The sequence below is a fragment of the Tenrec ecaudatus genome, chromosome 7, assembly GCF_050624435.1.
Source record: "Tenrec ecaudatus isolate mTenEca1 chromosome 7, mTenEca1.hap1, whole genome shotgun sequence".
Taxonomy (NCBI): Eukaryota; Metazoa; Chordata; class Mammalia; order Afrosoricida; family Tenrecidae; genus Tenrec; species Tenrec ecaudatus.
The window spans coordinates 38,335,823-38,363,349 of record NC_134536.1 but is presented as its reverse complement, the minus strand read 5'-3'; the positions used below and the strand labels follow the sequence as shown (position 1 = coordinate 38,363,349).

At 41.6% G+C, this 27,527-nt stretch overlaps 1 protein-coding gene across 1 annotated transcript in view; it reads left to right on the top strand.

Annotated features, from left to right (window-relative positions):
- Positions 1–27,527, top strand: part of ENPP3 (ectonucleotide pyrophosphatase/phosphodiesterase 3) — a 99,055-nt gene that overhangs the window by 6,085 nt on the left and 65,443 nt on the right. Inside the window, exons 2-10 of the mRNA XM_075554538.1 lie at positions 2,160–2,235; positions 6,563–6,685; positions 7,826–7,951; positions 9,292–9,352; positions 15,537–15,634; positions 22,148–22,227; positions 23,364–23,483; positions 24,371–24,480; positions 27,018–27,083. Coding sequence (XP_075410653.1) covers positions 2,160–2,235; positions 6,563–6,685; positions 7,826–7,951; positions 9,292–9,352; positions 15,537–15,634; positions 22,148–22,227; positions 23,364–23,483; positions 24,371–24,480; positions 27,018–27,083 — 860 coding nt within the window. The remainder of the gene's footprint in view (positions 1–2,159; positions 2,236–6,562; positions 6,686–7,825; positions 7,952–9,291; positions 9,353–15,536; positions 15,635–22,147; positions 22,228–23,363; positions 23,484–24,370; positions 24,481–27,017; positions 27,084–27,527) is intronic.

Genomic DNA, 27,527 nt, shown 5'->3' with positions numbered 1-27,527 from the left:
TATAAAAGCTGTTAGAGCCCCCAATAAAATGATCCTTAAAAAAATTAATATCAACAAGCAAAAATGGGATCTTTCTTATCCTCTAGGAAATTACAGAATTATACAGAGAATAAGCTATCAATGTATGGAACACATGAAAATAATCAGACACAGAAATTAAGACTACGAAATTGTGAAGCATCCTAGGGATAACTAGATGGTAGTTGAAAGAGGAAAGGGCCCAGCAAATTCAAAGACAAAAGGACTAAAAGTGAGACGTAAATAGAAATACACCAAGTTGTGAATGTATAGGGAACGGAGTTTGGTAAAAGGAAAACGTTCCAATGTAGTTTGGGTGCTTTAATAATTCTGGTCTCTCACCTGTGGCTTCGAAGCACCAAGACAAGGGGTAACCTCTATGGTTGTTGGTTTCTTTCTAGCCCAACCCCACTCATATTGACCCTTTGCTCACCAGAACAAAGCACTGCCCGGTCCTACGCCATCCTCACAATTGTTCTTATGTTTGAGCCCATTGTTGCAGCCACTGTGTCCATCCATCTTGGCGAAGGTCTTTTTCATTGCCTCTCTACTTCACCGAGCAGGATGCCCTTTTCCAGGGACTTGCCTTTCCTGCCAACATGTCCACAGTGTGTGAGACCTTCTCTTGGACTTTTCCTCTAAGAAGAACTCTGGCTGTATTTCTTCCAAGACAGATTTGTTTGTTCTTTTGTCCATGGTACTTTCAATGTTCTTCACCAGCACCATGATTCAAATGCAAGCAATTATTCTCCATTCAATGTACAACGTTCAAATGCATATGAGGGAGTTGAAAATACCAAGGCTTGAATATGGCTTACCCTAGTCCTCCAAGTGACTTCGATTTTCAACACTTTAAAGAAGTATGCAGCAGTTAACCCAATGCAATGAGTCTTTTGGTCTTTTGACCGCTGATCTATGACCACTGACTGTGGATTCAAGCACCACGAAATCCTTGACAACGTCCGTCTTTTCTTCACTTATCAAGATGTGAGGATTTGGGTCTTCTTTACATTGAATTGTAAAGCCATATTGAGGGTGGTAGTCCTAGATCTTCGTCAGCAAGCTGTTTATCTTCAGCTAACTGCTATTCGTTTTTATTTAACAGCTGTTTCTATTCACATTTCTCTCTCTCTCTTCTCCATTGAAGAAATACAACCTGAAAAGTCGCTAAGTCTTGAGCCAACTTTTAGACTTCTTTTGAGACTTGGATCTTTAGTATTTTACTGCATTTTAATATCTTTTAACAAGCAATACTTTTCTAGCACAAAAATCTATCACAGCAATCAAAAGGTAAATTTCTATTGCAAAAATTAGATGCATTCGTTTTCCAATTAATTTTCAGGATGAAAATTTCATCAATCGTTTAAGTTCTTTACTAAACTTTAGAAATAGCATTGTAAAAGGTTTCCCCATGTAACTGATTGCATGTGTGTTCCATTTGTATTCCTAATGGTGATACACATTACTCCAACCCTATCATCCAACACGCTTCCTATTGCACTTACTGGGTGGGGAAAGAGGGCAGTTAGAAGAATTCTCTTTAATTATATCATAGTTGAATTCTAGTCATAGCATAAAGTCCACTATAGCTATCAGCTTCGTCAGCAGTGGTGATAATAAATGAAACAAGCAATCTTTGGCCAATTAGTTCCCTAGTTACTCTGAATTATTTGTAATATAGATCAATGTAGATTATTTGTCAGTTACTTATTTGTGCACTATATTCCCACATTTTAAATATTCTGATTATCCTCCGACAAAGTGAGAGCAAACTACTCCCATGAATGATGTAGTGAATGCTCTCTGAGAAATGATCTGCAAACAGGTGCCCAGTTAAGAAAGACTAGGCAACGGTAAATGGTCCCAGGGATTTAATTCTTACTCCACCTCAATTTGGAGTTAAGCTCACTGGGACTAAAGCATTTTAATTTGAAAATCCACAATGATTGTTCTCTGAAATATGTTTTAGAAACTTTTCTTATTTTCAGGCATTAAAAGAAATAACATATGACTATCATTGTTGGATCCTGTATCCTGAATAACTAGTATGTTTAGGATCATGAATGGAAGGTGATCATTTGCATTTCTGTGCATATTATTTTTTAAAGTTGAGAAGGACACCTTTCCTTGTTTTGTAACAGGTTCTTCTGGCTTTGTTGGTGATTGTATCACTTGGATTAGGCCTGGGCCTTGGACTCAGGAAGCCAGAGACACAAGGTACAACCTTTACCAATTCTTAGACTATTTCCTCATTTCTTCCTTTTTCTCGGCCTTAACCACTTAAAAGTGAGCTCCTTGCCAAGTCCTCTTCTATGCTTTATGTAGTTCTCTCAGCCTTTCTAGTCTCCTTTTCCCACACTCACGGATCAGGTCTGTGGTTAGCCCTATCCCTGCCTTTCTAAACAAACTTCCTGTTATCCTAACTTGCCCTCTCTTCCTACTTCAGTACACCTGGGAACTGGCCTCCCAGAATTTTCGTTTGTCATGCTTTCCCTTTAATCTCACTCCCGCAGCCTAACTATGGTGTCACTCATTTCCTTTCCCAAGAAGGACCTGAACCTTCAGTCCCTCTTTTGCCAAGATCCTCAGCATACCTGTTCTCTCCCTCCACCAGCTCTACACTCCTCCACCCCGTTCCTGGACTCTATTCATTACTCTCCGCTCCAGGGTCACGACCAGTCAGAACGGACTCCGTGGTGGTTAGCTTGATTATCAGCCTAGCTCGTTGACCTCAGGAGCCCTGGTGGCAGACCGGGCTGTGCATTGGGCCTGCACACATGTAGCAACTTCAAATAACACGGATTAGTTTACAATTTTGGCAAACGAGAGATCTGGCACACTGTGGCTGGTTTCTGCTCAGGGTCCAACTGGCATAAAAATCGAGATACTGGTCTGACTTAAGGGTACTTATCTGGGTCTTGGGGGTCCTTTTCCAAGTCCACTCTTTGTTAACAGGATTAATTTCATTGTCACACAAATCAGAAGCCTTTTTACATCTCAAAAGATCCATTTGTTGTGAAAATGATGACTTCACCACCCCCAGGACCTGGCTGTGGAATCTTCTTAGGATCATAATTCCACATGGCACATCCCTCTACTAATATCATTGATCTCATTTTATTTCCAAGAGCACTCAGAATGTTGTTTTTTTAGTTAAATATTTCTTTATTGTTTTGTAGATGAACTATCATCTCGATTTTCTAAAATCTCAACCTTAAGTGCTTCATTTTTGGATGTTTCTCCTTTCTTGTTTGCTTAAGCTATTTAATTCTCTTTATAGCTGTTTTACGTTATGTTGCCTTTCTCTCAGGGATGAAAGCCCCTGCCATAGCATCAATGATGACTCACTGTGACCCGCTACACCAGAGTAGGACTTCTCCGGAGGGCCAGAAACGAAATCTTCACCAGAGCTGACAGCCTTGTCCTTCTCTGGGGCGTGGCTGATGGGTTTGCACTGACGGCCGCACCATCAGCAGCCCCACTCAGGACGGACAGTGGCACCAAAGTAGGAGCCTCCTCTTATGGGACGGCAGGGAGTTTGAGTTTGATTGTGGGATTAAGGCACCATTCGGTAACTGTCGGACCCTAAGGTCCCCAGTTGAAAGCCACCAGCAATTCTGAAAAGAAATATGTGGGTTTCTTCTCCTGTAAACTTTTAAAGCCTTGGAATCCCGTAAAGGGTCTCCATGAGTCAGAATGAACTCAATGGCAGGGAGTTCTATCAGGGAAAAGGTAATGGTCCGTAGGTACTTACTATTCCATGTTCAAATTTTCCATCAGTCCCCCAGTGTTTGGTCTTGTGCCATCTGACTTCTTATAGGAAGATCTGGGCCTTAACTCTGCTTTCTCTTGGGCCTGGGGAAAGGGCACTTTTGTCTCCCCTGAAGCATATAGTTTTGCTTTCTGTGTTCTGCCATTTAGTTATTTCAAGCATTTTTCTTCTGCTTCCATCTTCTACCCTTTGATTTCAAGTGTCTTTTAAAAATACTGATTTTTCCTAAATTCTTTCTATAGCTCTTTTATGGGATTTGGGGCAATTGAGGAAATAAATAAGTTATTAATCACTCACATTTAATGGGAGAACTTTTTACTATTTTTTTCTCTGAATCTCACCGGTTTATTTAGCCGTAGAATAAACAGAACCTCTTCTTGTAAACCAAATGGCAATTTGAAAATTTCTTTTGAATTCCCATAGAATATTTCATTTATTTTTAAAATCATTTTATTAGGGGCTCATACAACTATTATCACAATCCACACATACCTCAATTGTGTAAAGCACATTTGTATATTCATTGCCCTCATCATTCTCAAAACATTTGCTCTCCACTTAAGCCCCTGGCATCAGCTCCTTATTTTTCCCCTCCCTCCCCGCTCACCCCTCCCTCATGAACCCTTGATAATTTATAAATTATTATTTATCATATCTTGCCCTTTCCAACACCTCCCTTAATTGACTTTTCTGTTGTCCATCCCCCAGGGAGGAGGTCACATGTAGATCCTTGTAATTGGTTCTCCCTTTCCAACCCACCCTCCCAGTAACTTTTTACTATTTTATGAATTGTGTTTTTTTAAAATAATGGCATAAGCATTTCTGTCACTAAAATTGAGCATTTTATATCAACTTCTATCATGTAGAAATACTTATGGTATTAATGTTTATATATGTAATCTGATAAAACCCACCTCTTAATGTACATTGAGATGATTTAAATTGAAAAAAGTATGTTTATAATTATAGATAATACTGTGGAGAACATTTCTGTGCATAGATTCTAGTATATTTTTGTTTTTTTCCTTTTTTTGATGTTCGCTTATGTTTAATGGACTATGTAAAGGTTTCCAGTCGTGTGTGTCATAGCAAACAACTGATAGCATTTAAAAGAATGGGAATCCAGACACTTAATTGTGCTCATCTAGAACTTTTATATAGACCAACAGGCAGTCTTTCAAACAGAAAAGGGGATACCATGTGACTTATTGTCTTTAGTGGTTTATTTATTTGTGTAGTTTATTTTTATCTATTTATTTATTTATTTATTTATTTTTTTTTGTGTGTGTGTGTAGTTTATTTTCATAAATCATTTTATTGGGGGCTTTTACAGCTCTTATAACAATCACACATCAATTGTATTCTGGTATATTTCTTTAGGGTATATACCTGATGTGATGTGACTAGGATCAAAGGATATGAGCATTTAGAAAAATAATGAAGAAAAATTAAATATATGCAGAAGAAAAAGACAAAAGTAATAAACACCATGCATTTATCACTCAACTATTTCATTACTAGTTCAGGGTCAGTCTTATTTTCTCTAAACCCTTACTCACTACCTTCCCCTCACTCTACTACTTTGAAATAAATGATATCTTTTTATTTCCATAAATATTTCAGTAAGTATTTCTGAAAGATAGGAGCTCATTTTTAACAATATCGCTCCCCCCAAAACAAACAAACAAACAAACTTAGACAGCATTTTTAAAAAAGACACAATTTGAAGTCCTCAAAGATGCTCACATTGCCATTTAATGTTGTCCAAACCAAAGATTGCAGATTCCCTCGGGGAAGTTTTGGAGAGACAGAACCATGCCTTTGAAAGTGTACAGATCTAGATGGAGGACATGAAGGGATACAACAGCTTCACATTTGATTTTTTTGTTTCATAAAGATTTTTATAATTTTAGCAATCATATAGTATACAGAGAAATCATGTGCAAGTATCAACTGAGTGCACACTCCTTGAACAACTAAGATCTACAGTATTCCTATTGCTTATTATTCCCATCTGCTGCTCATGCTCAGATCATTACCTTTGTCCTGAGCTCCAACACTCAGACTCCTTACTCTTTGACTACGCAGTACAACTGAACTTTGTTTCAGGCTCCTGCCCTACATTTTGAAAGTCATCCTGAGCTCAGTCATGTACTTCACTCTTCGTGTGAAATGATCATCTTACTATGTACAGTTTAATGGCTTTTAGCTGTCTTTATATTGTCCTTTTGCCTACTGTTCCTACCTTCCTTTGGGATTTTGCCATTTGTGATTTGGGTTGAAATCTCCTGTCTAGTCCAAGAATTGCCATCTCCTTTAGGCAACTTCCACCTACCTTTCCGGAATGGACTTCTGAAACACATACTCATTTCCCAGCACCGAAGGGTAAGCTTTAAGCTTCTTAGTAGCAAGACTCAGACTCCTTTCTGCTCTCCAGACTACCCCTGCGCCACCAGGACCTGTCTGCTCTTCTCCAAACTTGCCTTTCATAATTTTACTGCGTTAAAAAATCCTGATGTCTCTTGCCATGGCCCGCGGATGTTCTTCACTCTGTCTTGCTTGTTTAGGTCCCACCATCCCACCCCCTTGTATTCCTGCACATGGCAGTGTCGTGTAGCTGATCACGTTGTACTGAGAGATGGCACATTACCAAAGCAACCACCTACTTGTCTGCCGAAATCTGTGTTGAGTATTCCAGAGTGAGCTTACCATCAGGTGTGAGACCCTGGATAACTTCTGAGTGTTTATGTCTTGATTCTCTTCCCCCGACAGGCAGCTGCAGGAAGAAATGTTTTGATTCATCGTTCAGAGGGCTGGAGGGCTGCCGGTGTGATGGGGGATGTAAAGGCCGAGGCGACTGCTGTTGGGACTTTGAAAACACCTGTGTGGAATCAAGTATGAATTCTGAGACTCCGTCCATTTGCGTTCTGGTTGTGCTACCCTGGGGCGGGCAGATGCTTACCCTCACCTGAATGTCCTGGAGACACGGTCGATTATTGCTTTTTGACAGTGCTCAACACAGAGTTGTCCTTCATTTCGTTCAGGTTGAGGGATGTAATTTCTTTCAGCACGTGGAATGTGATAAACCACATGTATTTCCACGGAGTTTTGCCTTGGCAGACCACCCAACATCTCGATTAGTTTCATTTTCAGGGCTTCTCAGACCTCAGGGTGTGAAAGGCTCACGTCTGAGGTTGGCTATTCTCCGTGATCCTGATGCCAGGGCCCTCTTTTCCCTGGCAAAGGGGTGGTTTGTAGTGCTTAGTTTGTTGAGGAAAGCAGAAGAGAGGATGGAGGTTCGAAGAGCAGCGCGACTGCCATTGTGCGTCTGCCTGCTATATGACCTGATGGGTCAAGGCCTGCATTCCCTTGCCTTAATCCTCGGGCTATCTTCTCCGCACCTGGCTAACGAGTCATGCTGGAGATGAAATCATATCCACCATTGCAACACACAGCGGTGACCTATGGAACATATTGCCTAAGCACTGGGGTTGGATACATTTTTGTCACTGTTTCCTAGCAGGTAGAATAAGGAAGTGGCCTCTTGCTGGCTTTCATTTACTTTATTTTGAACAGTAAGATTTATTTAAACTGATCTGCTAAGATAGAGCAGTATCCTCGAGGTGTGGGGAGGGCTGATCACTGACTTCGGTTATAGATGCTTGCAGACCTGGTTGTGCACCTGTGACTTTGACGTCACTGTCTCCTGGATGCCAACCATTAGTCAGAGTCAGGGATCCTTCCCTGTTCGGGGCGCTTATTTTCCCAGCTGTGTGTGCATAGAATGGTGTTCCCTTTCTCCAAACTCAGACGCATCTCTGTGACGGACCAGAGGCGCAGTTAACAAAGGTGCACTCCTCTCTGCCCGTGAGGAAAAGCGGTGGCTTCCTCCTCATTGCATGCTGTCTCTGATGCAGATAAACCGAACTTTGACAGTAGGACAGCAATAGAGGGGAAATGCGTAATGTTTCTGCTTTCTGTGTTGAATACTCAACATTAATTACATGCTCAAATTGGAACGGTGCACTTTTACAGCCCGGATATGGACCTGTAATACATTCCGTTGTGGGGAGGCCAGGCTGGAGTCTAGCCTTTGCTCCTGCTCCGATGACTGTTTGCAGAGGAAAGATTGCTGCGCCGATTACAAGAGCGTTTGTCAAGGTAAGCAAGTAAGTGCATGCTGCCAACACATCGGCTAAAGCAAGTGCATGCTGCCAACACATCGGCCAAGGGAGTTCACGGATCCCAGCGCTGGCCCAGCTTGCAGCCTTGAAAATAATTGGACACTCTTGAGCTATTTCATATAAACAAAGGAGGAAACTTACTTCGTGTGGAAATAAATCTGATCTGTGTGTTATAGAAAGAGGGGACTTCTAGCAGAAATCTTAGTGAGTAAAGAACTTAGAGCTCCATGTGGGCCTGCCAGGCCAGGTCCTTTTCAATCCAGTGATGGTGGAAGAGACACAGTTGTGGGTTGAGACATTGGCCGGCAGACCCTAAAATGAAAATATTATGCACAAAGTTCTGACTCAGTGCCATCTGGTTGATGCTGACTCCGCAGCCCTGGAGGACAGGGCTGCTGCGATTTCCTGAGATTCTAACTCTCTGGGAATAGACAGCCCATCTTTCTCTCAAGGGGTGGCTGGTGGTACATTTCCTCTCTTTCTCAAGGAGTGGATGGTGGTACATTCTCATTCTCCCCCTCTCCTGATCCCCATGAGCACACTAGGTGAGCACACTATATTCTTTGTCTGTTTCTTTTTAATTGTAGAACAGGTCCTTAGAACCCAATTGGTTGTGACAGGCTAGTTTTCTCTCATACCCAGCATTACATTCGAATGAAGTTTCGTGTTTTGTCATCCTTTAGTCTAGTGTGTGTGTGTGTGTGTGTGTGTGTGTGTGTGTGTGTGTGTGTGTGTAAGGGAGAACGTTATATTAAAGAGTAATTGCATATTGAGAAACATCCCAGCCAAGTCCAGATCAAGTCCGTAAATCCAATATTAACCCATAGGTCTGATACCAATCTATAAATGCCTCTTCAGACTCATGCAGCACATGCCATGACACTGAATGCAGGAAGACCACAGGCCAGGGGTGGAAATTCTTGTGGATCCAGTGGCAGTGGTGGCATCTCAGTGCTGGCAGGGGTCTCCATGTGGCTCCTCCAGCTCCAGGGAGCTCGTGTAGCTCCATGTGTCTTGTCTTGAAGAAAGTGCCCTTTAGTCTATTTTCAATTAAAAAACAAACAAACACAGTACACTCTTCACTCCCTCAATATCATCTCCCTCAATTTTATATTATCTTGAAGCAAATCCTAGGATTATATATTATATACCATGTTGTGTTCTCCGTAATGAATGCTATGTGGAATAGCATTTAACGTGTTTTGGAAGAGTTTTGTTACTGGGATCACATGGTCCAAGGTCCAATCCATTGAGCTCCTGCTTCTCTTATCTAATTGTGTAACCGGATACTTAAGGGTTTAATCTTCTGCTTTCCAGGAGAAACACCGTGGGTGAAAGAAGAATGTGGCACGTTGCAGCCATCTCAGTGTCCAGAAGGGTGAGCCCCACATGGGTGGAGGTGGTTATTACAGTTGGCACATGGAAATGGAGTTTGAAAGACAGGGTGGAGCTTTAGCTTCCTTAAAGCTATGCTCATTTCAAAAGCTACCAAAAGGTTAGATTTCTTGTAGCTTCAAAGTCCACCTTCCCTTCATTGTTTACAGAATGCTTTTATATTAATATATTATGGCCATGCTTTATAATTCGACTGAAATACTCAGAGAGTGCTAACATCCTATAATCAAAACTAAAATTTAGGTCATTTTTACTGCTGCCAATACTCTTTTTGATTAACCTCTTATTCCCTGCTATCAAGTTGATCCGAGTGACCCTATGAGGACAGGTGGACTTGACCCTGTGGGACTCCAAGACTGGAAGTAGAAAGCCCATCTTTCTCTCATGGAACTGCTGACCTTGCCGTTAGCAAACCCACCAGCAACCACGATGGCACCAGCGGCCCCTCATCTAAGCCTCACATTTCCTATTTGAGGGCGGAAATGTCTTACTTGGGAAGGCAAGAAGCTTGTTTCTGGGAGGTCTTACGAGGAATGGTGGCCCATGAAGGATGAAAGAGTAGGATTTTATTAGGGGCACTAACTTCATGCTTTTAATAAATGAGCAGCCATCTGTGCTTCAAAAAACACAAACCCATTGCCCTCTGGTCAGTTCTGAGGCACAGCCACCATACTCACCACGAGAGATCCATTCTGATTTGCAGCCACCCGATAGAACAGAGGAGAACTGTCCCTGTGGGCTTCCAAGGCGGTAAATCTTTATGGGAGCAGAGAGCCTCATCTTTCTCCTGTGAAGTGGCCGGTGGTGTCAAATTATGAGCCTTGCATGCAGCAGCCCAAGAAGTACTCCACTACACCACCACTGAGTCCATTCTGACTCATAACAACCTTATGGGACAGGGTGGATCTAGAACTGCCTCTGTGATTTCTGAGACTGTAAACCTTCACAGGAGTAGAAAGCCAGGGATTCCACCCTCAAAGCAGGCGTTGTTGTTATTAGCGAGCTGATTGACAACAGAAGGAATCATGGCCCAGTTCTGTGCTCTCCTCACAATCATTCCCACATCCAAGCCCATGTTGTAGCCACAATGTCAATCCATCTCACCGAGGGCCTTCCTCATTGCCCCACCACTTTACCAAGCATGATGTCCTTCTCCAGGGGCAATATGTCCTGACAATATGTCTGAAGTATGTAAGATGAAGTCTAACCATCCTTGCCTCTAAGGAGCACTCTGGCCTTGTTTCTCCCAACCGAGATTGGCTTGTCCTTTAAGCAGTCCTTGGTACTTTCAATATTCTTCTCCAACACCACAGTTCAAATGCATTAGTCCTTCTTTGGTCTTCCTGATTTAATATCCAACTTTCACATGCATACGAGGCAATGAAAATACCATGGCTTCAGTCAGGTCCCTCTTAGTCCTCAAAATAACATTCTTACTTTGCAATAGCCTAAGCAGGTCTGATGCAGCAAATTTACCTAATTCAACACATCTTTTGATCTCTTGGCTGATGCTTCCATGAGTGTTTATTGTGGATCCAAACAAGACAAGGTCCTTGACAACTTCAAGGTTTCCTCCATTTATGATGTTACCTATTGGTCCAGTTGTGAGGATTTTAGTCTTCTTTACATTAAGTTGAATACCATACCGATGGTTGCAACCCTTGATCTTCATCAGCGAGTGCCTCAAGTCCTCCTCACTTTCAACAAGCAAGGTTGTGTTATTTGCATAATGCAGGTTGTTAATAAGCCTGTTTCCAATCCTGATGCTACATTATTCTTCATATAAGCCAGCATCTCTGATGATTTGCTCAGCATACAGATTGAATAAATCTAGTAAGAGGCTACGACCCTGGTGCCTACCTTTCATGATTTTTACACCAGGCAGTAGTATTCCCTTGTTCTGTTAGCCCAACTACCTCATGATCTATGTACAAATTCCTGGTGAACACAATGAAGGGTTCTGGAATTCCGACTCTCCTCAAGGTTATCCGTAGTTTATTAGGGTTCACACAGTCAACTTCCATGGCACAGTCAATCAAACAGAGTTAACATCTTTCTGGTATTTTTCTACTTTGATCCATCTGACATCAAGATGATGTCAAGCCAAGATCCATCTGACACCAGCAATGATATCCCTCATTCCATGTCCTCTTCTAATCAGGCCTGAACCTCTGGCCGCTCCTTATCAATGTTCTGCTGCAACCATGCTTGGACGATATTCAGCCAAATTTTACGTGCATGTGAGATCAATATCATTCTATAATCCAATCATTCTGTTGGGTCATTTTTCTTTGGAATGTGCATAAATATAGATCTCTTCCAGTCAGCTGACCAAGTGCCTGTCTTCCAACTTTCTTGGCATAGATGAGTGAGTGCTTCCAGTGCTTCATCAGCTTGTTGAAACAGGGAAGTGGACAGCGATGTGTAATATGATTTAGATATTGGGACAAAATCTACTAATCTTATTTGAAAGTGCTTCTCTTTTGACCAGGAAAATTCACCCTAAGAGAATGTGCCTTAATGAAATAATGACAGATACTTTACCTACAAAGATGTTCATGGCCTTACAATGTTTATAATTTTGTACTATGGAGCCCTGGTGGTGCAGTAGGCTACATGTTGGAAACCACTAGCCACTTCTCAGGCGAAAGAGAAGGCTTTCTACTCCCGTAGAGAGTTAGTCTTGAACACCCACCGGGGCAGTTCTACTTTGTTCTATAGGGGCAAGATCAGAATCATCTTGACGGCCGTGTGTTTGGTGCTGAGAGGGTAGTACTGGAGCAGGACCGGAAGGGCAGAAAGAGCCATTCTGGAACTTTGAATTCCATTCTTTTTATTTTCTATTGCACAACCATCACCGTTCTCCATTTCCCCAGTGCTCCATCCTTCTTATCAGAAAGTCAGTGCCCACGAACAAACTCTCCCTAGCCACACACCCCACGTGCCTGTCCAACCACTAATGAACATTGGTTTCTCCTCACTGGTGTGTTCTAGACATTTCACATAAGTGATTTTATGCATTATTTGATCTTTTGTTACTGACGTAGCTCACCCATTAATGTTTTCGAGGTTCATTAGATCCCACACTTGATCTCATAAACACTTTGACATTATCTCTAAGTGGGAAGGTCATTTTGGTGGTGTATTTATGGATATAAACATTTTCACCAGAGTTATGCCAACAGTAATTACTTTGGGGCGAAAAAGATTTTCCTTTCCAAATTGTACTTGGCTAGTCTAACGTTTGCCTCAATCCCCCAGGATATAGCTAAAGCACTTCCAGGTTCCCACTTTAAGAAGGGAGGCGGAGTTGACATATATGGTGCATAAGCACACAGTTTGATGAGCTGTAGAAATGCATACTCCAGCGAAACCGGGCCCTTGCAGGATAAAGTACGTCTGCATTACCTTAGAGAGATACTTCATGTCCCTTCCACCCATGCCCAGAGGCCCTTTCCCAGTTCTGATATCTATCACCAGGGATCCTCCTAGAAGCTCATATGCATGGGATCAAAGCATGTGTTCTTTTGCTTAACCCAGTGCTTTGAGATTCATACACATTCCTGTATTTAACCTATGGGCGTTGGCACAGGGTTATTTTCTTTAGTTCAAACTTTAGTCCAATTCTCTTTTCATATTTCTACCGGTCTTTAGAGTCACACTCCTCGGCTGGCCTGCTCTGTTCTCCTGCATATTCAGTGTCCTGAGCAACTGCTCACATCTCCACTTCCTTTCTCAGGGGAGCAGTTATCCTTTTATACCTTTGTTATCAACATCCAGCAGAATGTCCCGCTTAATTGTTTGTTAAATGAATCATTCTACAATAAAGGCTTCCTCTGGAAAACTTGGTTTGTTTTTGAGATTCTTCTCATACTTTTTATGCTGTGTAGTTAGATGACCCATTGTTCTTTTTTCAGAGTTAACTCAATTTCAAACTCAAACACATTGGAAAATTCATCAGCATGCAGAATTTCCTATCTGAACCCTATTGGGGAGTTTGGTGGAATGTTTGCCTTGTTCTAGCCACACTTCTTAAATCGATATGTTTTTGTGCATAACACCTAGGTATGATATTGAACACAAAATTGAAAATGAACCTCTTGTCTACTCTTGTGCACCTGATTCATTTGTGTTTATAACTGAGATTTCTAATGCCCCTAAGCTGTAAAGTATCCAAATTCCCATCAACTGTAGGATGAATGAATTGTAACTTACTCTGTCACTGGAATACAGATGAAAATAAGCACAACTAGATGCAACTATTTTTCTGAAATCTCCCAAATAATGTTGAATGAAAGAAGGCAGACGTTGAAGAACACACACTGTCTGGTTCTACTTGTATGTAAATATTAGGGAAACGAAGAAACAAAACAACTCTGTGCTGTTAGAAGTCAAGATAATAGTTATCCTTTTCAGTGGTGAGAGAGCGGTGTGGTGTGTGGGAGTAAGGTTTGCAGAATGTAGTCACTGAAAGGGACCACCAGGGGAGACTTCTGGGCATTGGCAGGGATCTTGTTCTGGGTGATGGCTCCACAGTGGAGCACAGTGAGTCTCCACACTTGAGCACGCTGTCCTCTCCAGTAAGTCATTGAGATGGTTCGCATCACGCAGTACTTTAAGTAGGTATTTGTAACGTTTGGGCTCCTTGCCATAGCGCAGGTGAAAAAAATAGGCCCAGGAAGTTCAAATCCATGTTGTCCAAGGGTCAACTATAAATCAACATATGGGTTTTCAACTGTATGGGAGGCCCATGTCCCAACTCCTGTGTTGTTCAAGGTCAGGGGTCAACTGTGTATGTAGGACAGTACAATGGAGTCAACAAAATTGTGTAATTTTGTAGTTAGAGCCTTGAGTTTGGTAATCACTACCTCTTGACTTCTTTTGACTTAGCCAGAGCCAGGCTTTAAGGGGACTTCAATATGAATCTTATTTCTGTCGATGCTTTGTTAGTGCTCTGCTCACATGCCGCTCGCATCTATTAAGTAGAATAATTAATTAACTCCTTATAGACCTACTATGAAGGACAAACTGTTTATTCTTGGATGCTAACCTAAAGCTGAGGCTAATTTAGAAGGCCTTTTGATCTTCTTCCATTTAGATTAGAACCAAGAAAACCCTATGGGACAGCTCTACTCTGTAACAGGTATATACGGTGGTATTATGAATCAGAATGGATTCAATAGCAATCAGTGTGTTTGGTTAGATAAGCACCAAACTAAACACATTGATATTGAATCAATTCTGATTTTTAATATCCATTTTAATTAGAGATCACCTACACACTAGGAAGTACTAAATATACCTCTGTATAATTAGTTTATTATAAAGGAAATATTTTTTAAGAAGGAAAGGAAAACAACCTCATGCCATTACTCTCTGTCCTTCCTTCCTCCTTCCTTCTTTCCTTTCCCCCACCCTTCCTCATTTCCATTCTTTTTTCTTCTTCCCCAAGACACATTTATATTACCTGTGTCATTAATAGGTCCCAATTGAGATGAAGAATCATGGGTCTCCACACACATAAGTTAGTACAATAAGGCTGGGAAGAAGCAACTAGGAAAACATTTTTAATTATACCACCATCTCTCTCTAGCTAACTCTTCCATTTAAACATTCTTATTATATATATATATATAATATTTCCCATTTCAACCATTTTAACATCTATAGCTTGGTGACACTATAATTCAGTGACATCCACACTTTCCAAATTTTTATCAGACCCCAAGAAACGGTACCACTTGTATAGTAAATCACATTATCCCCTTCTCCTAATCCCTGGGTAGTTAATTAATAAACTCTTATCTCTGTATAGTTTGCTCATGTTGGATATTTCATATAAGAGGGATCACACACTTTTTATCCTTTCATGATGCATTTAATCCATGTAGCATGATGCTCTCAAGGCTTATATATTGAAGCATGTATCAGAACTTTATTTTCCCGTAGGGGGGAATAGTATTCATATATCCATCTATATTTTGTTTACCTATTGATTGATTGCCATTTAGGTTGTGTCTACCACTTATCGCCTGTGACTAATAGACCATTGCAAAGATGCCAGTACAATCTTACTATGTTTTCTAATTGAAAGGGGTACAAAAAAACATATTTGTTGCTTTTCACAATAAAAGTAACAACAGACTGACTTTTGTTTTCATTATCAGGTTTGACCTACCACCAGTTATTTTGATTTCCATGGATGGCTTTCGGGCTGAGTATTTACAAACCTGGTACAAGTTCATGCCAAACATCAATAAAATGAGTAAGTTCCCCGCCGTCAGACCCTGCAAATCGCAAACCCAGCTAGGACATCTATAGATGATCGATTGATGCATCTTTCTTTCTGAACTCTAGTGATAGTGGACTGCCTTACCCCAGGTCCCCTCAAAGCCCGGATGGCTTTATCATATGCAATCTCTTTCCATAGGGAGTGCATCTTCATACTTGTTGACGTCTCATTTTGTTCTTGGTACCATGCTGAGCCCTTTGATTATTTTGACTTCTTTGTATTTGAATGGAATTTCTGTCCTATAGAAATCTAGTCCTTCATACTGGCTCCAAAGGGACATCTCCCCAAACTAGGTTCTGGGTCTCAATGAAATCGATGTGCCCAGCAAGGGTAAGGTCCCTTGAGAATCTGTGTCCAGAAAGTGAGAGGCCCACGATCTATATCTGTTTCTGAAATCAAACCATCTGAGATTTGACTCCACCACTTACTAGCTGGGAGACCTTGGCCGAGTTTATCTCACCTTCTGTTGACCCCCCTTTCATGACATGTAATCTGTTCAAGATAATAATTCCTACCTGATAGGATTATGGTGATAGGTACATGCAGTATACACTGAATGATTTAAAGCTATTTCTACAATTACTGCTTTTGTTATCATCCATTCCATGATGTTGTACTTCGCCATTAAGGTATAGTTGGTCTCCCTGCTACCTGATAATATTAATAACCTGGAGAAGGTGAGTGCTGAGCAACACAGAGACAGATGATGGCAGAGCATGATCAGAATCAAAGGCTCACTCCAGGGCCCACATACTTCACTGCCCCACAGTTTCTCTCTTTATTTCTCTTTCTCCCAAGTCTTCGTCTATAGACAAGGTTCTCAAATTCAATGACAACTTTACTGTCTCCCTGTATTTATCTTTCTACAAATTACAAAAAAAAGTTGAGCCTGAGTAAAACAATTGTTTTTTTCTCAGTCAGTGACCATATGTGTCAAATAAGAAGAATGGATAACTTACTTTCTCCTGCTAATTTCAGCTCTAAAATACCACTTTCTAGAAAGTCAGAGAAATCGTTGCACCCCAAAGAAATGCGATCCGACCTCTTCAGCTGCTCGTTTGTGCTCTGAGATGGGTGTTAGGAAAGAGAGTCGGCATTTGTGGCTCTCCCAGAATTGGCTCCAAGCTGAGGACTTGTCTCTTTCTGCTTTCACCCTTGGGCCGACAAAGTTGATCAATACCTCTCAGTTTCTGTCTCCTTCTCAACATTTCTCTTGATAATCTACTCATTAAACCTTGTGTCCAGAGAGGGATTTACCTAGGCAGGTTCAACTTTACTCCTTTTTGTAATGAAATTATTTGATTTGTTCAACCCAGTGAGAGTTGGACATGAGACCATGAAATACTGGATTATTAGGTGCTTTGGTTTTTTCCTTAGGTTTAAAATACTTTTTAGTCATTCAGACAGCATTTCAATATTCAAAGGTATACAGATATCCCTCACTAGGTTGGACAAGGCAAATTGGGGCCAATGGATTTAAGAAGCTCAATTAAGATAAGCCTGTAGTAAAATGCTAGGATTAGGCTTCACCTTGCCTTGAGGTGAGGTGTAGGCCAGCAAATATCACTGTTAAGGACCTTTAGAGCCCCGTCTCTAGATTCCCATCAAGCAGTCTTGGTTGGACTAAAGTGGCTGCACACGCTGAGCAGGAACTAAGACCACAGGGCAGTGACTCGTGTTAGGATGATTTGACTCTCAGACGTGCTCCAGTGAGAGGATTAGGATGTTCTTTCATTTCAGTCTGAGTGGCAGGAGGTAAGGGAAGGCCCGACCAAGATCAGGAAACTGTCAGGTGAACTAGAAGTTCTTTGGCTAAAACAGAAGTCAAGCTTCCTGGAAAATTAGGTGGGAAATTGGGTAAAATAAACTAGAAATAGCTGGTAGAAAGCTAATTTCCAGGCAGGCAAGATATGGGAATTTTTGAAGCTTAGCATTATCCAGGGTGGCGGTACTGAGCAGCAGAACCCTGGAATTCCCTACAGCAGATGCTGTTGCCTTTTGTTCTCTTCCGTGCTGTCTTCCCTACGTGCCAGTGTCCAGGTGTATGCCTGCAATTACTGAGAAAACAGAAGTCCCTGCAGGACTGGTTGTTTTTGGTTTCCTTGAGTTAAGGACCTGATACAGGCCAACTGCATGTTTTGGATTTCCAGGAGCCCTAAAAGGAGCCCTGGTGGCATGGGGGTCTCTACATTTTACTGTTAACCTCAAGGTCAGCAGTTTGAACCAACCAGTCACAGTCACCAACCGCTCTGTGGGAGAAAAATGAGGCTGTCTACTCCCGTAATGATTTAAAGTCTTAGAAACCCACAGGATCTCTGAGTGGAAATCAGCTCGATGACAGTGAGTTTGGTTTTGAGTTTGTTTGCTAAATGAAAAGTGCCTATTTTAAGCCTTTGACTCTTGCTGAGCAGTTTGCTATGTCGTCAATATGTAGCAATGCTTTAATTGATAATATTTCAATACACAACTCATAAGAACCTCAACGAGTTTTCAGTAGTCTTGATTTGTATGCTCTTTGGCTGCTCAAATACGCATCCATTTAGTCCTCCACGCCATTATCACGTGCTTTGGGCGCGCCGTCTGCAGAGACCAACTCTCTTAAACCAAACTCACTGCCATGAAGTCTATTGCAACTCACAGCGACCAGTCCCTGGAAAAGGACATCATGCCGGGTAGAGGAGCGGCAACAATTAGGAAGCCTTTCACCAAGATGGATAGACAGAATGGCTGCAGCAATTGGGAGGACAGTGAGGCCTGGCCAGTGTTTCATTCTGATGTGCTTAGGGTCACTGTGAGTCACAACCCATTCTGTGGCACCTGACAAAAACAACAATAATGGGTGGATGAGGGGGCTTCTAAAAGTTCATGAAAAATGTAATTAGAAGGTAAAAATAAAAATATGTAAACTTGACTTCTCCACACGAACTCCATACAGGCCCAGACACTTTTGCTGCAATGATATTAGCCATTCAGTCCAGCCCTAAAGAAGTAGGGATTTAACACTGCCAGTGCGATATTTTCTACATAATTGGCTGAAGACAAATGGGTGCCCTTTAAAGACATTTTTGAAGATCAATTAATAACAGAAATCAGGGGACACTAAACCAGGACTGTAAGGTGGAAGCTCACTGGGTTTCCATTGAAAATCTAGCAAAGTGGCCATTGTTTGAGTGGAGGAATGAGTGAGAGCATTGTCGCGGTGAACAAAGACTCTGGTGAAACATTCCTGGGTGTTTTTTTCTGCTAAAACTTTTGCTAATGTTGTTGAAACGCTGTCATAATAAGCAGAGAGGGTTTGCCCCTTCATTGAAAGTCAACAAGCAAAATGTTACGCGTGTCTTCAGAAACTCTTTCTTTTTTCATGAACTCTTGCCATGACCATGTTCTGGCCTTTTCGCTTCGACAGGAGCATTTCCACCTCCCGGTAGCCTTTGCTTTCCTTGTACCTTGTCTTCAGGATTGTGCTGGTAGAGCCATGTTCCATACCCTGCTACAATTCTCCCAAGAAACATGTCGGGATCTTGAGACCACTTGTTTAAAATTTCGATGGAAAGTTATCATCTCTTCTGCAGCCGATCTAAACTGCTGTCAGTTTTGGACCCCTTTGAGTGGAAAGTTTGTTCAACTTTAATTTTCAGCGAGACTTATGTAAGCTGGGCCAATGGAGATATCCACTGGGTTCGCTATTGTTTCCGCTGTTAATCACTGATTGGTTCTCTTCAAGTACAGCACGGTCTATATTCATTTGGTTCGTTACAAATTGATCTAGGGGGTCTACTATGGCTTTTGTCTTCAGGGTCTTCTCTTTGTGAAATGAGTGTCCGTTCGCAAGCTGTTGAGTTTGTGTGGGAGGCCGCTGCCCTCCTAGCTGTTCATAAAGCATCAGTGATCTCACCCTTCTCCCATCCGCTGTGCCATCGACTCAGTGCTCGGTGCTGCTTCACTTTAGTGGAACTCATGTTGTCCTGGAGGCTCTTTACAAGCCGATGTCTTATCCTTCTTGGTGCCTCAACTAGAATCTGTTTAGACGTGTTATAACAAGGAGTGCAAGTCAGTGCAATTTGCCTGGTCTTGGCAAAAGGGACTCCATTTTGAATCCGGTGCCTTCAGCTTGGCTCTCAGAATTCACCTCTCATAAACCTCCCTTTCACTGACCTCCCTCTCTCACTGATCACCCCTCCCCTGCTCAACCTTCAAATTCCTGGAGCCAGAATGTTTTCTGAAGATAGGCACACTCGACTCTAGCCGTCCTTGGCATATAGACAAGATCAAATACCTTCTCCCTTCTGAAGCACCTGTGTGCACCAATCCTCCCCAGCCTGGACCCTTCCCAGCTGTGTCTGCCAGCAGGGGTATAAAAACCGCAGCCTAAATTTCCCAAAGTGCGGTTTCAATAGCTCAATCTCCTGAGTTGCTGAATCCACCCGCAAGCCTCTCAATAAAGCCTGATTCTAAATTTTGCCGATTGGATCTTTGGTTCTGTTTCGCGCCCCAAAATTCCTTACACAATTTTTAAAATTCCATGCTTATTACATGTATTTCAATTGGTCTTACAAAGGACCTCTTTTTGTTTAGTCCATTTATATTTTAGATTTGTATTTGGCTACTAGTATCCTTAAACTAAAAACAAAATGTTCCGGTTTTTCTTTACAATGACTTTTTCTAGTTAGTTTATTGTCCCTCTTTCTAATATTATTTGCCTCGGTCATAATTTGGATTTAGCTGATAAGATTTAGAAGACTTTGCTTTTTAAAGGCCATACTTCAATAGTCCTGGTTCCCAGGCAGGTTTTCCAAAATGGTAGCGTGAGTCTGGAGCAGTCAGGAGTGTATCTCATTTGCACGACATCGTAATGAGGGAGGTGCCAAGTTTCCACAATACTAGAAGCTTTATTTGTGTTTCCTTTTATACCCTGTGGCTTTAGGCATTTAAGAATTCAAGTCTGCCATCCATGTTTTCAGGAAATAGAAACAAAAGCCTGGCTTCTGCTCATATATCTGGGGCCATTGTTTGACCTTTTCTCCCACCAGTTAAATTCTTCTAATTACATACATGGATTAGATTTCATTTTGTTTCCTTATCATGTAATTTCTTAGTAAAATAAATGTTTTTTTTCTGTCAATGACAAGAATTGTTTATTGGTGGCACTGACAAAGAAAAAGAGGTTGTGTTATTTGTTATGAATCAAGTCTCAAATGCAGTGAATTCTTAAACTTAATTACTTAGAATCACTCTGTTAAAAGTGTACATTTTTTAGTTTATCCCTCTCCCATCTTCTGCTCCCCACACCAGCGAGTCCTAATTAGTAGACTTGACATTAGTGTTAGAAGATGCTGAAAGGGGAGGTTTGTGAATCAGCAAGTCTTCGTTGTTTCCCAGCTGCCCAGTATGAGTCCTGGACAACAATCAACTGCATTTCTTGTTTGAACCGACATAGAATCCATAATGGTCACGCTTTTTCATAGACTTAAAAGCAGACATGCTTCTCAGGAACGTTTCTTGGATTTCACTGCTGCCAAGGAAGTAACAGTGTGCGCCAATGGTTCTGACCTCCTTGAGCAGGGTTAGTGCACTGATTCAGAACTATCCGAACAATGAAAGGAAAATTAATTCCACACTTCGTGGAAAAAACAGATCACAGGAAGCATCACTAATTAATGAAATGGAAACTGTGCTGAAATTAATCAACCATAAACCTGGTTTATTTTTACACCTTGCTTCTTGTAAGTCAGATCCCTTTGGAATGATCTACCGTTGAGTTCACTTTTGTTGCATTGGGTGGTTTTCATCTTAAAAGCTGATCTGCTGAGATTCAAACATTATTAGGAAACTTTTATTGTAATTACCAGTATTATAGGAAGGGAATGGTAAAAGTGAATAAAATAGTGTATAGTTTAGGATACGTTTAACTCTGGTTAATTAGTAAATTTAACCGCAAGTTTGGTGGTTCAAATCCACTCCAGCAAACGGCACGGGGCTCGGGGGACAGCCATAATCGACCCGCTCCGACTTCCTTGTTGCAAAGAGGCGAAGGTCCGACATGTCCCCATGCTTTGTCCTTCTTTACCTACTCTGGCACCAACGGTTCCAGCCCCAGTCCTCCCACTGCATCGATTTCTATGCTGGTTTCACTGCTCTGTCGCAATGCCTACACCAACAGTACTCACTAATGTGGGAGTTGGGGGAGTGGACCGGTTACCCCAAGTCAGGAGCAGTAACAGCGAGGATAGCGTCCACAAAGCTAAAGGGGATTCTTTGACTCGATGGCCCTTTACAGAAGTGTGTGTGAACTGCCGATTTAGCTCATCCCTCTCCTGAAAGCTGACATTCCTTGGAAAGATGAGTTTTTTTTCTGAGCTAGCATTTCAACCTCTTTTCATTTGCAATCCACTCTCAGATTAGTCTTTTCCAATTTCCCTGGGAAATTTTCACTCCTCCTTCGGAGGAGGAAACACTTTGCTAATTTCTCACTGAACTTTGTTGCAGAGACGTGTGGAACTCATTCAAAATACATGAGGGCTGTCTATCCAACCAAAACTTTCCCAAATCACTACACCATTGTCACAGTAAGTGCTTGGTTGCGTCGTGAGACTGACTGACAAGACCTCTGGGCAGCAGGCATGTTTAAGGCAGGAATGCTTAGTGAATGAATATGTGTGGCTGAATTGAAGGAATGGTTACCGATAGTTAAATGAATGGGTGGATGGAGGGTTGGATCGATGAGTGAATAATGACTAGAGATTATATATATCAACAACAATGGATTTGCATATATGTGGAGGGGCTTCAAAAAGGTGATGACAAGATTCCATGATCGTTTCCTTCCATTTTTCCATGAACCTTTGAAGCCCCTCCTGTGTGTACATGAATGCCTTAGGGTTACGTGAAGGATGTTAAGCTACAAAATCATAGAAACTCTTGATTCAGGTTTGGTTAAGCTACAAAATCATAGAAACCTTTATTAAGTAAAAATATAAAAACGGGACACGATTGTTTGGGGACATATCTACCATGTAAGTCCATCTGTCTATTTGGAAAATGGCACTGCAATTTCGCTAACCCTACCCAGAAGAATCTTTTGCTCTGATTTATGCCACATGAAAATAGTAGCTTTGGCATCCTTGAACGACTCAAATCAGTTTCCCTCGAAACTTTCCTGGTAATTTTCTGACCAATGCAGCTTCGAGTTTACTTAAGCTTCTTCCTAAAAGCCTACAAGACCAATCTTTGTATTTTGACATCGATCAGTATTGCCCCTGATCCCCGGAATCCTGAAAGATAGTCACCCTAACTTTCTCAGCTGACCTCTCTGCCTTGTAGTAACTGGCTCAGGAGATCCCCTCAGAAACCACGGTTGTGATTGGATCATTTTAAAACGCACCCTAACAAGACCAAGCCAAGCACATCACGTAGCCGAGACAACTTGTCTGCAGCCATCGATTTCTCATAAACCCCTGCTTGTAGCCACTGGAGCCTAGTAGCAATACTTTTGACTTCTCCCTCTCCCGTGAGTGTGTGTGTGTGTGTGTGTGTGTGTGTGTGTGTGTGTGTGTGTGTGTGATATACAGGCATTTGGATGTCAAACCGGGGATTTTACATTGAATGATATATGATGACTTTCCTAGGTCTGAGTTATAGATTTTATGACATTTTAATTTAAATGTATTTTACTAATACACTATTCTATCGTATGTCCTTTTAGGGCTTATATCTAGAATCACATGGCATCATTGACAATAATATGTATGATGTAAATCTCAACAAGAATTTTTCTCTTTCGTCAAAAGAGAAAGATAATCCAGCCTGGTGGGGAGGACAGCCAGTAAGTAGCAGACTCTCCGTGGGGCCCAAATGGCCTCCATTTCCCAGTGTGACAGTGAACCTCTGGTCGCAGAGGATCTGTCGTCTGTCTCCACTCTGAGTGTGACATTATCCTTCTAGTTTCAAGGGAAAATGTTTCACCTCATATGTATTTTAATATATAGATATATATTTCTTTAAAAAATCATTTTATTGGGGGCTCATACAACTCTATCATTCCATCCATCCACCCACTGTGTCGAGCACATTTGTACATATGCTGCCATCATCATTCTCAACACATTTGCTTCTACTTGAGCCCTTGGTATCAGCTCCTCGTTTTTTCCCCTCCCTCCCTGCTCCACCCTCCCCCATGAACCCTGGATAATACTTTTTTTTAACTGTTACAAAGGCAAATTTTTTAATCCTTTAAATTTTGTTTAGTTGATTGGCTTCTATAATTTACACTTTACAAGAAGAAATGTATTCGGCGTCTAGGAATACTTTATTAGTTAAAAATAATTACCTCAACTTGAATATTAACAAGCCATTCAGATGATGTTTTGGCTTTTCTTTTGCTCAATGTTTTACAATTGATCAACAGTTTGAACAAAACACTTGCTCAAGTTCGCACTGAGAGATCTTCCTGTGCGAAGGTGCTCTTGTTGCTTTGCTTTAATGCAGATGTATCTTTTTCTAATTTATGCTTTTATAGACACAAGGCCAAGTATGATTGAATGAAGGTAACCAAAGTCAAATTTTAAATAATTCAAAGGCATCTTATAAATCTAGATAAATCAGATTCATGTTGCAACTGTATTTGGAGTTCAGTTTCTGGTAAGCTGTACCATTTCTCTCCAAACTCCTTACTCTGTTGACTTGACAGCCTGCATTTTCCTTCTCTTACAGATTTGGCTGACAGCCATGCATCAGGGTTTAAAATCTGGTACCTTCTTTTGGCCAGGATCAGATGTGGCTATCAATGGCACCTTTCCTGCCAAATACATGGTGTACAACAAGTAAGTGAAGCATTTTCCTGTGTCCTCCTGTCTACGCAGGACTGACTCAGAGTTGAGTTTTTGTTTTCTTTTTTGTTTTGTCTTGATGGTAATTCTTTTCTTTCAGTGCTCTCTTATCACAATCCACACATTCCTCCAGTGAGTCAAGCACGTTTGCACATATGCTGCCATCATCATTTTCAAAGCATTCTCTTCCCACTTGAACCCCTGATATCAGCGCCCCATGTTTTCCCCCTCCCTTCCCTGTCTGCCCTCCTTCATGCACCCTTGATAAGTTATAGATTATTTTTCCATATCTTACATTGTCCTTTGTCACCCCTCACCCACTTTTCTGTTATTTGTCCCCCTGAGAGGGGGTTCTATGTTGATCTTTGTGGTTGGTTCCCCCGTTTTCCCCCAACTCTCCTCTAATCCTCCTGGTATCTCTACTCTCCTTATTGGCCCTGAGGGGTTTCTCTACCCTGAATTCCCTGTGTTGAGGAGTCTTGTCTGTAGCAGTATGCATGCTCTGGTCTAATCTGATTTGTAAATTAGAACTGAGGTCATGATAGTGGGGATAAGGAAGTACCAAAGAACTAGAGGGAAGTTGTGTGCTTCATCAGTGCCTTACTGCACCCTGACTGGCTCATCTCTTCCCTGTGATAATGACTGCTTTAAGTATATTAAAAAATGCTATGCTAAAAGGTAGATTTTATTTCATGCAGTTAATACTTTGAAAAGGTACACAGAACTGGATTATGAAGAAAAAAACTAGATTGTGCTATAAGGAAGAGTTTTAAAATATTAATGAAAACATTAAGAATACTTGAAAAAATCTAACAAAACTATTTTTTAAGATATTTCCATATTGCTTCATGATTGGCATCCTCACTTTCAAAATTCTTTGCTTTAGCTGAGCATCTTGGGCTGTGTGATTTATCCTTAACCCTCTTTTCCCTGGAGGAGTAGGATCCCATTCCTGCAGAGGAAGGCCAATCAGCCCATAGTCAGTGGGATGGGTGGACTAGAAGCAGGCAGCTCTGAGCGTGTCATGTTCATCGTTGAAGAAACCCTGTCCTGCTTCTGCCGAGCTCACAGAACATGCTCTGACAATGCCTTCAGCTCTTTGAACACTTGGGGAGCTGCATCATCCACTCGTGATTTCTGGCGGGAATTTGGAGCATAACAGAAAGCGGAAACAAGTGACCGCGTGTCACTTTCTGTTGTCTGGCACTTTTTCTCCTTACGATATGTTTGCTGGCTGATGTAACAAACACAAGGGAATAAAAATGTAGGATTTCATCAACAGTATATTGAGTTTGGGGAAACGAATAAATGAATATTACAGCGTAGTTCCATCTAAGTTTTTATACCTATGGGTGACATGAGCATCGCCGGGGGGCACTTAGAATACGCTGTTGCACACATGAACATTAAAAAGAGAGTAAGGGATGTCAACTCGTGATTTCCACCTTGGGCGGCTCTCCAGCTGCCCACAGTGGAGAGAACTCTGATTACAAGTGCAACTAAAAACATCATTTTATTGGGGGCTCGTACAGCTCTCATCACAATCCATCCATCCATCCATTGTGTCAGCACGTCTGTACATATGTTGCCATCATCATTCTCAAAACATTTGCTTTCCACGTGAGTCCTTGGTATCAGCTCCTCATTTCCCCCCTCCCTCCTTAGCCCCCTCCTTCTTCATGCACCTTCAAGTGCAATTTTAACATCTGGTTTGAGAAACGGCTGAATCCCACCACTGAGTGACTGGCAATAGATCATCAATATATGCATCAATGACTATATGATTGAAATGTACATAAATTAAAAAGTGGAAAATAATTCATGGTGTTTTCGTTGGGGCAAAATGGAAGGAGAGAGATGAGAAGGAAAGAAACATGTACAGACGTGCTGACACAATGGACGCATGGATGGATTGTGATGAGAGCTGTACGAGCCCCCAATAAAATGATTTTTTAAAGGCACCAATATACATTTTATTTCCAGGAGCCCTGGTGGCGTAATGGTTACCCATTGGGCTGCGATCTGCATGGTCGGCAGTACAAAACCACCAGCAGCTCTAGGGAGAGAAATAGGACTTTCTACTCCCATCAACAATTGCCGTGTCAGAAACATTTTCTTTCTAATTCTGTATGTGTATTTATACAAGATGCATTGAAAATAGGAATCCCTTTGAATAAAACTGAATCCCCTTCAGTATTTTGACCCTCTGAGAACACAAGATGAATATCTGAAAATATCCACCTGCCTTTCTGACTAGGAATAAGCCTTGGTGGCGCTGTGGGTTAAGCACGACACTGCTAACTACAAGGTCAGTGGTTCAAACCCACCAGCTGCTCTGCTTCAAGGTAGAAAGCTGAGGCTGTCTTCTCCCATAAAGCTTCTCCCACGGAGCATTTCTCCGTGGCCCTCTCTAGAGTTGCTCTGAGGGGGAAACAACTCAACAGCAGCGAGTGGACTCGGGCTACTGAATAGGTGTTTAAGGAGCTCTTAATGTGTGGCTTTTCAAAGACCATTTTTGCTTTTCTTTTCAGATCTGTCCCATATGAAGAGAGAGTCTCTACATTGTTGAAATGGATGGATCTGCCCCCAAATGAAAGGTATTTTCTAGTGCCAGAGACATGTGGCACAGTGTATTGAAATGATTTCCTTGCCTTAAATGACTTTTTGTAGAAAAATCCCCCTAGAATTGCTATTGAATTGGTAGTTCTGCTGAAGAGATGTGACCGACATATCAACAACAGAGGTAGAGCTGGTATTGGGGGAGAGGCAAATATTATATAATTAGGTAAGGATTCAGGGTAGACTTAAGAGTGGATCTGAAACTCGGTGGAGAGAATTGGATCCAGGTAGCAGAACTCAGAGCAAGGCCACAGGAACCGGCTGGGGTCAAAGTGTCCTGAAAAGGATCAACCGAGAATCCAACCTCACTGACACCAAGTTGGTTCTGATTCACGGTGACTCCATAAGCATCAGGAAAAGAGTGTGTCAGGAACCAGACGTTGCAGCAAGGAAGGCGCAGGCAGGTCTGGATGAATACCAGA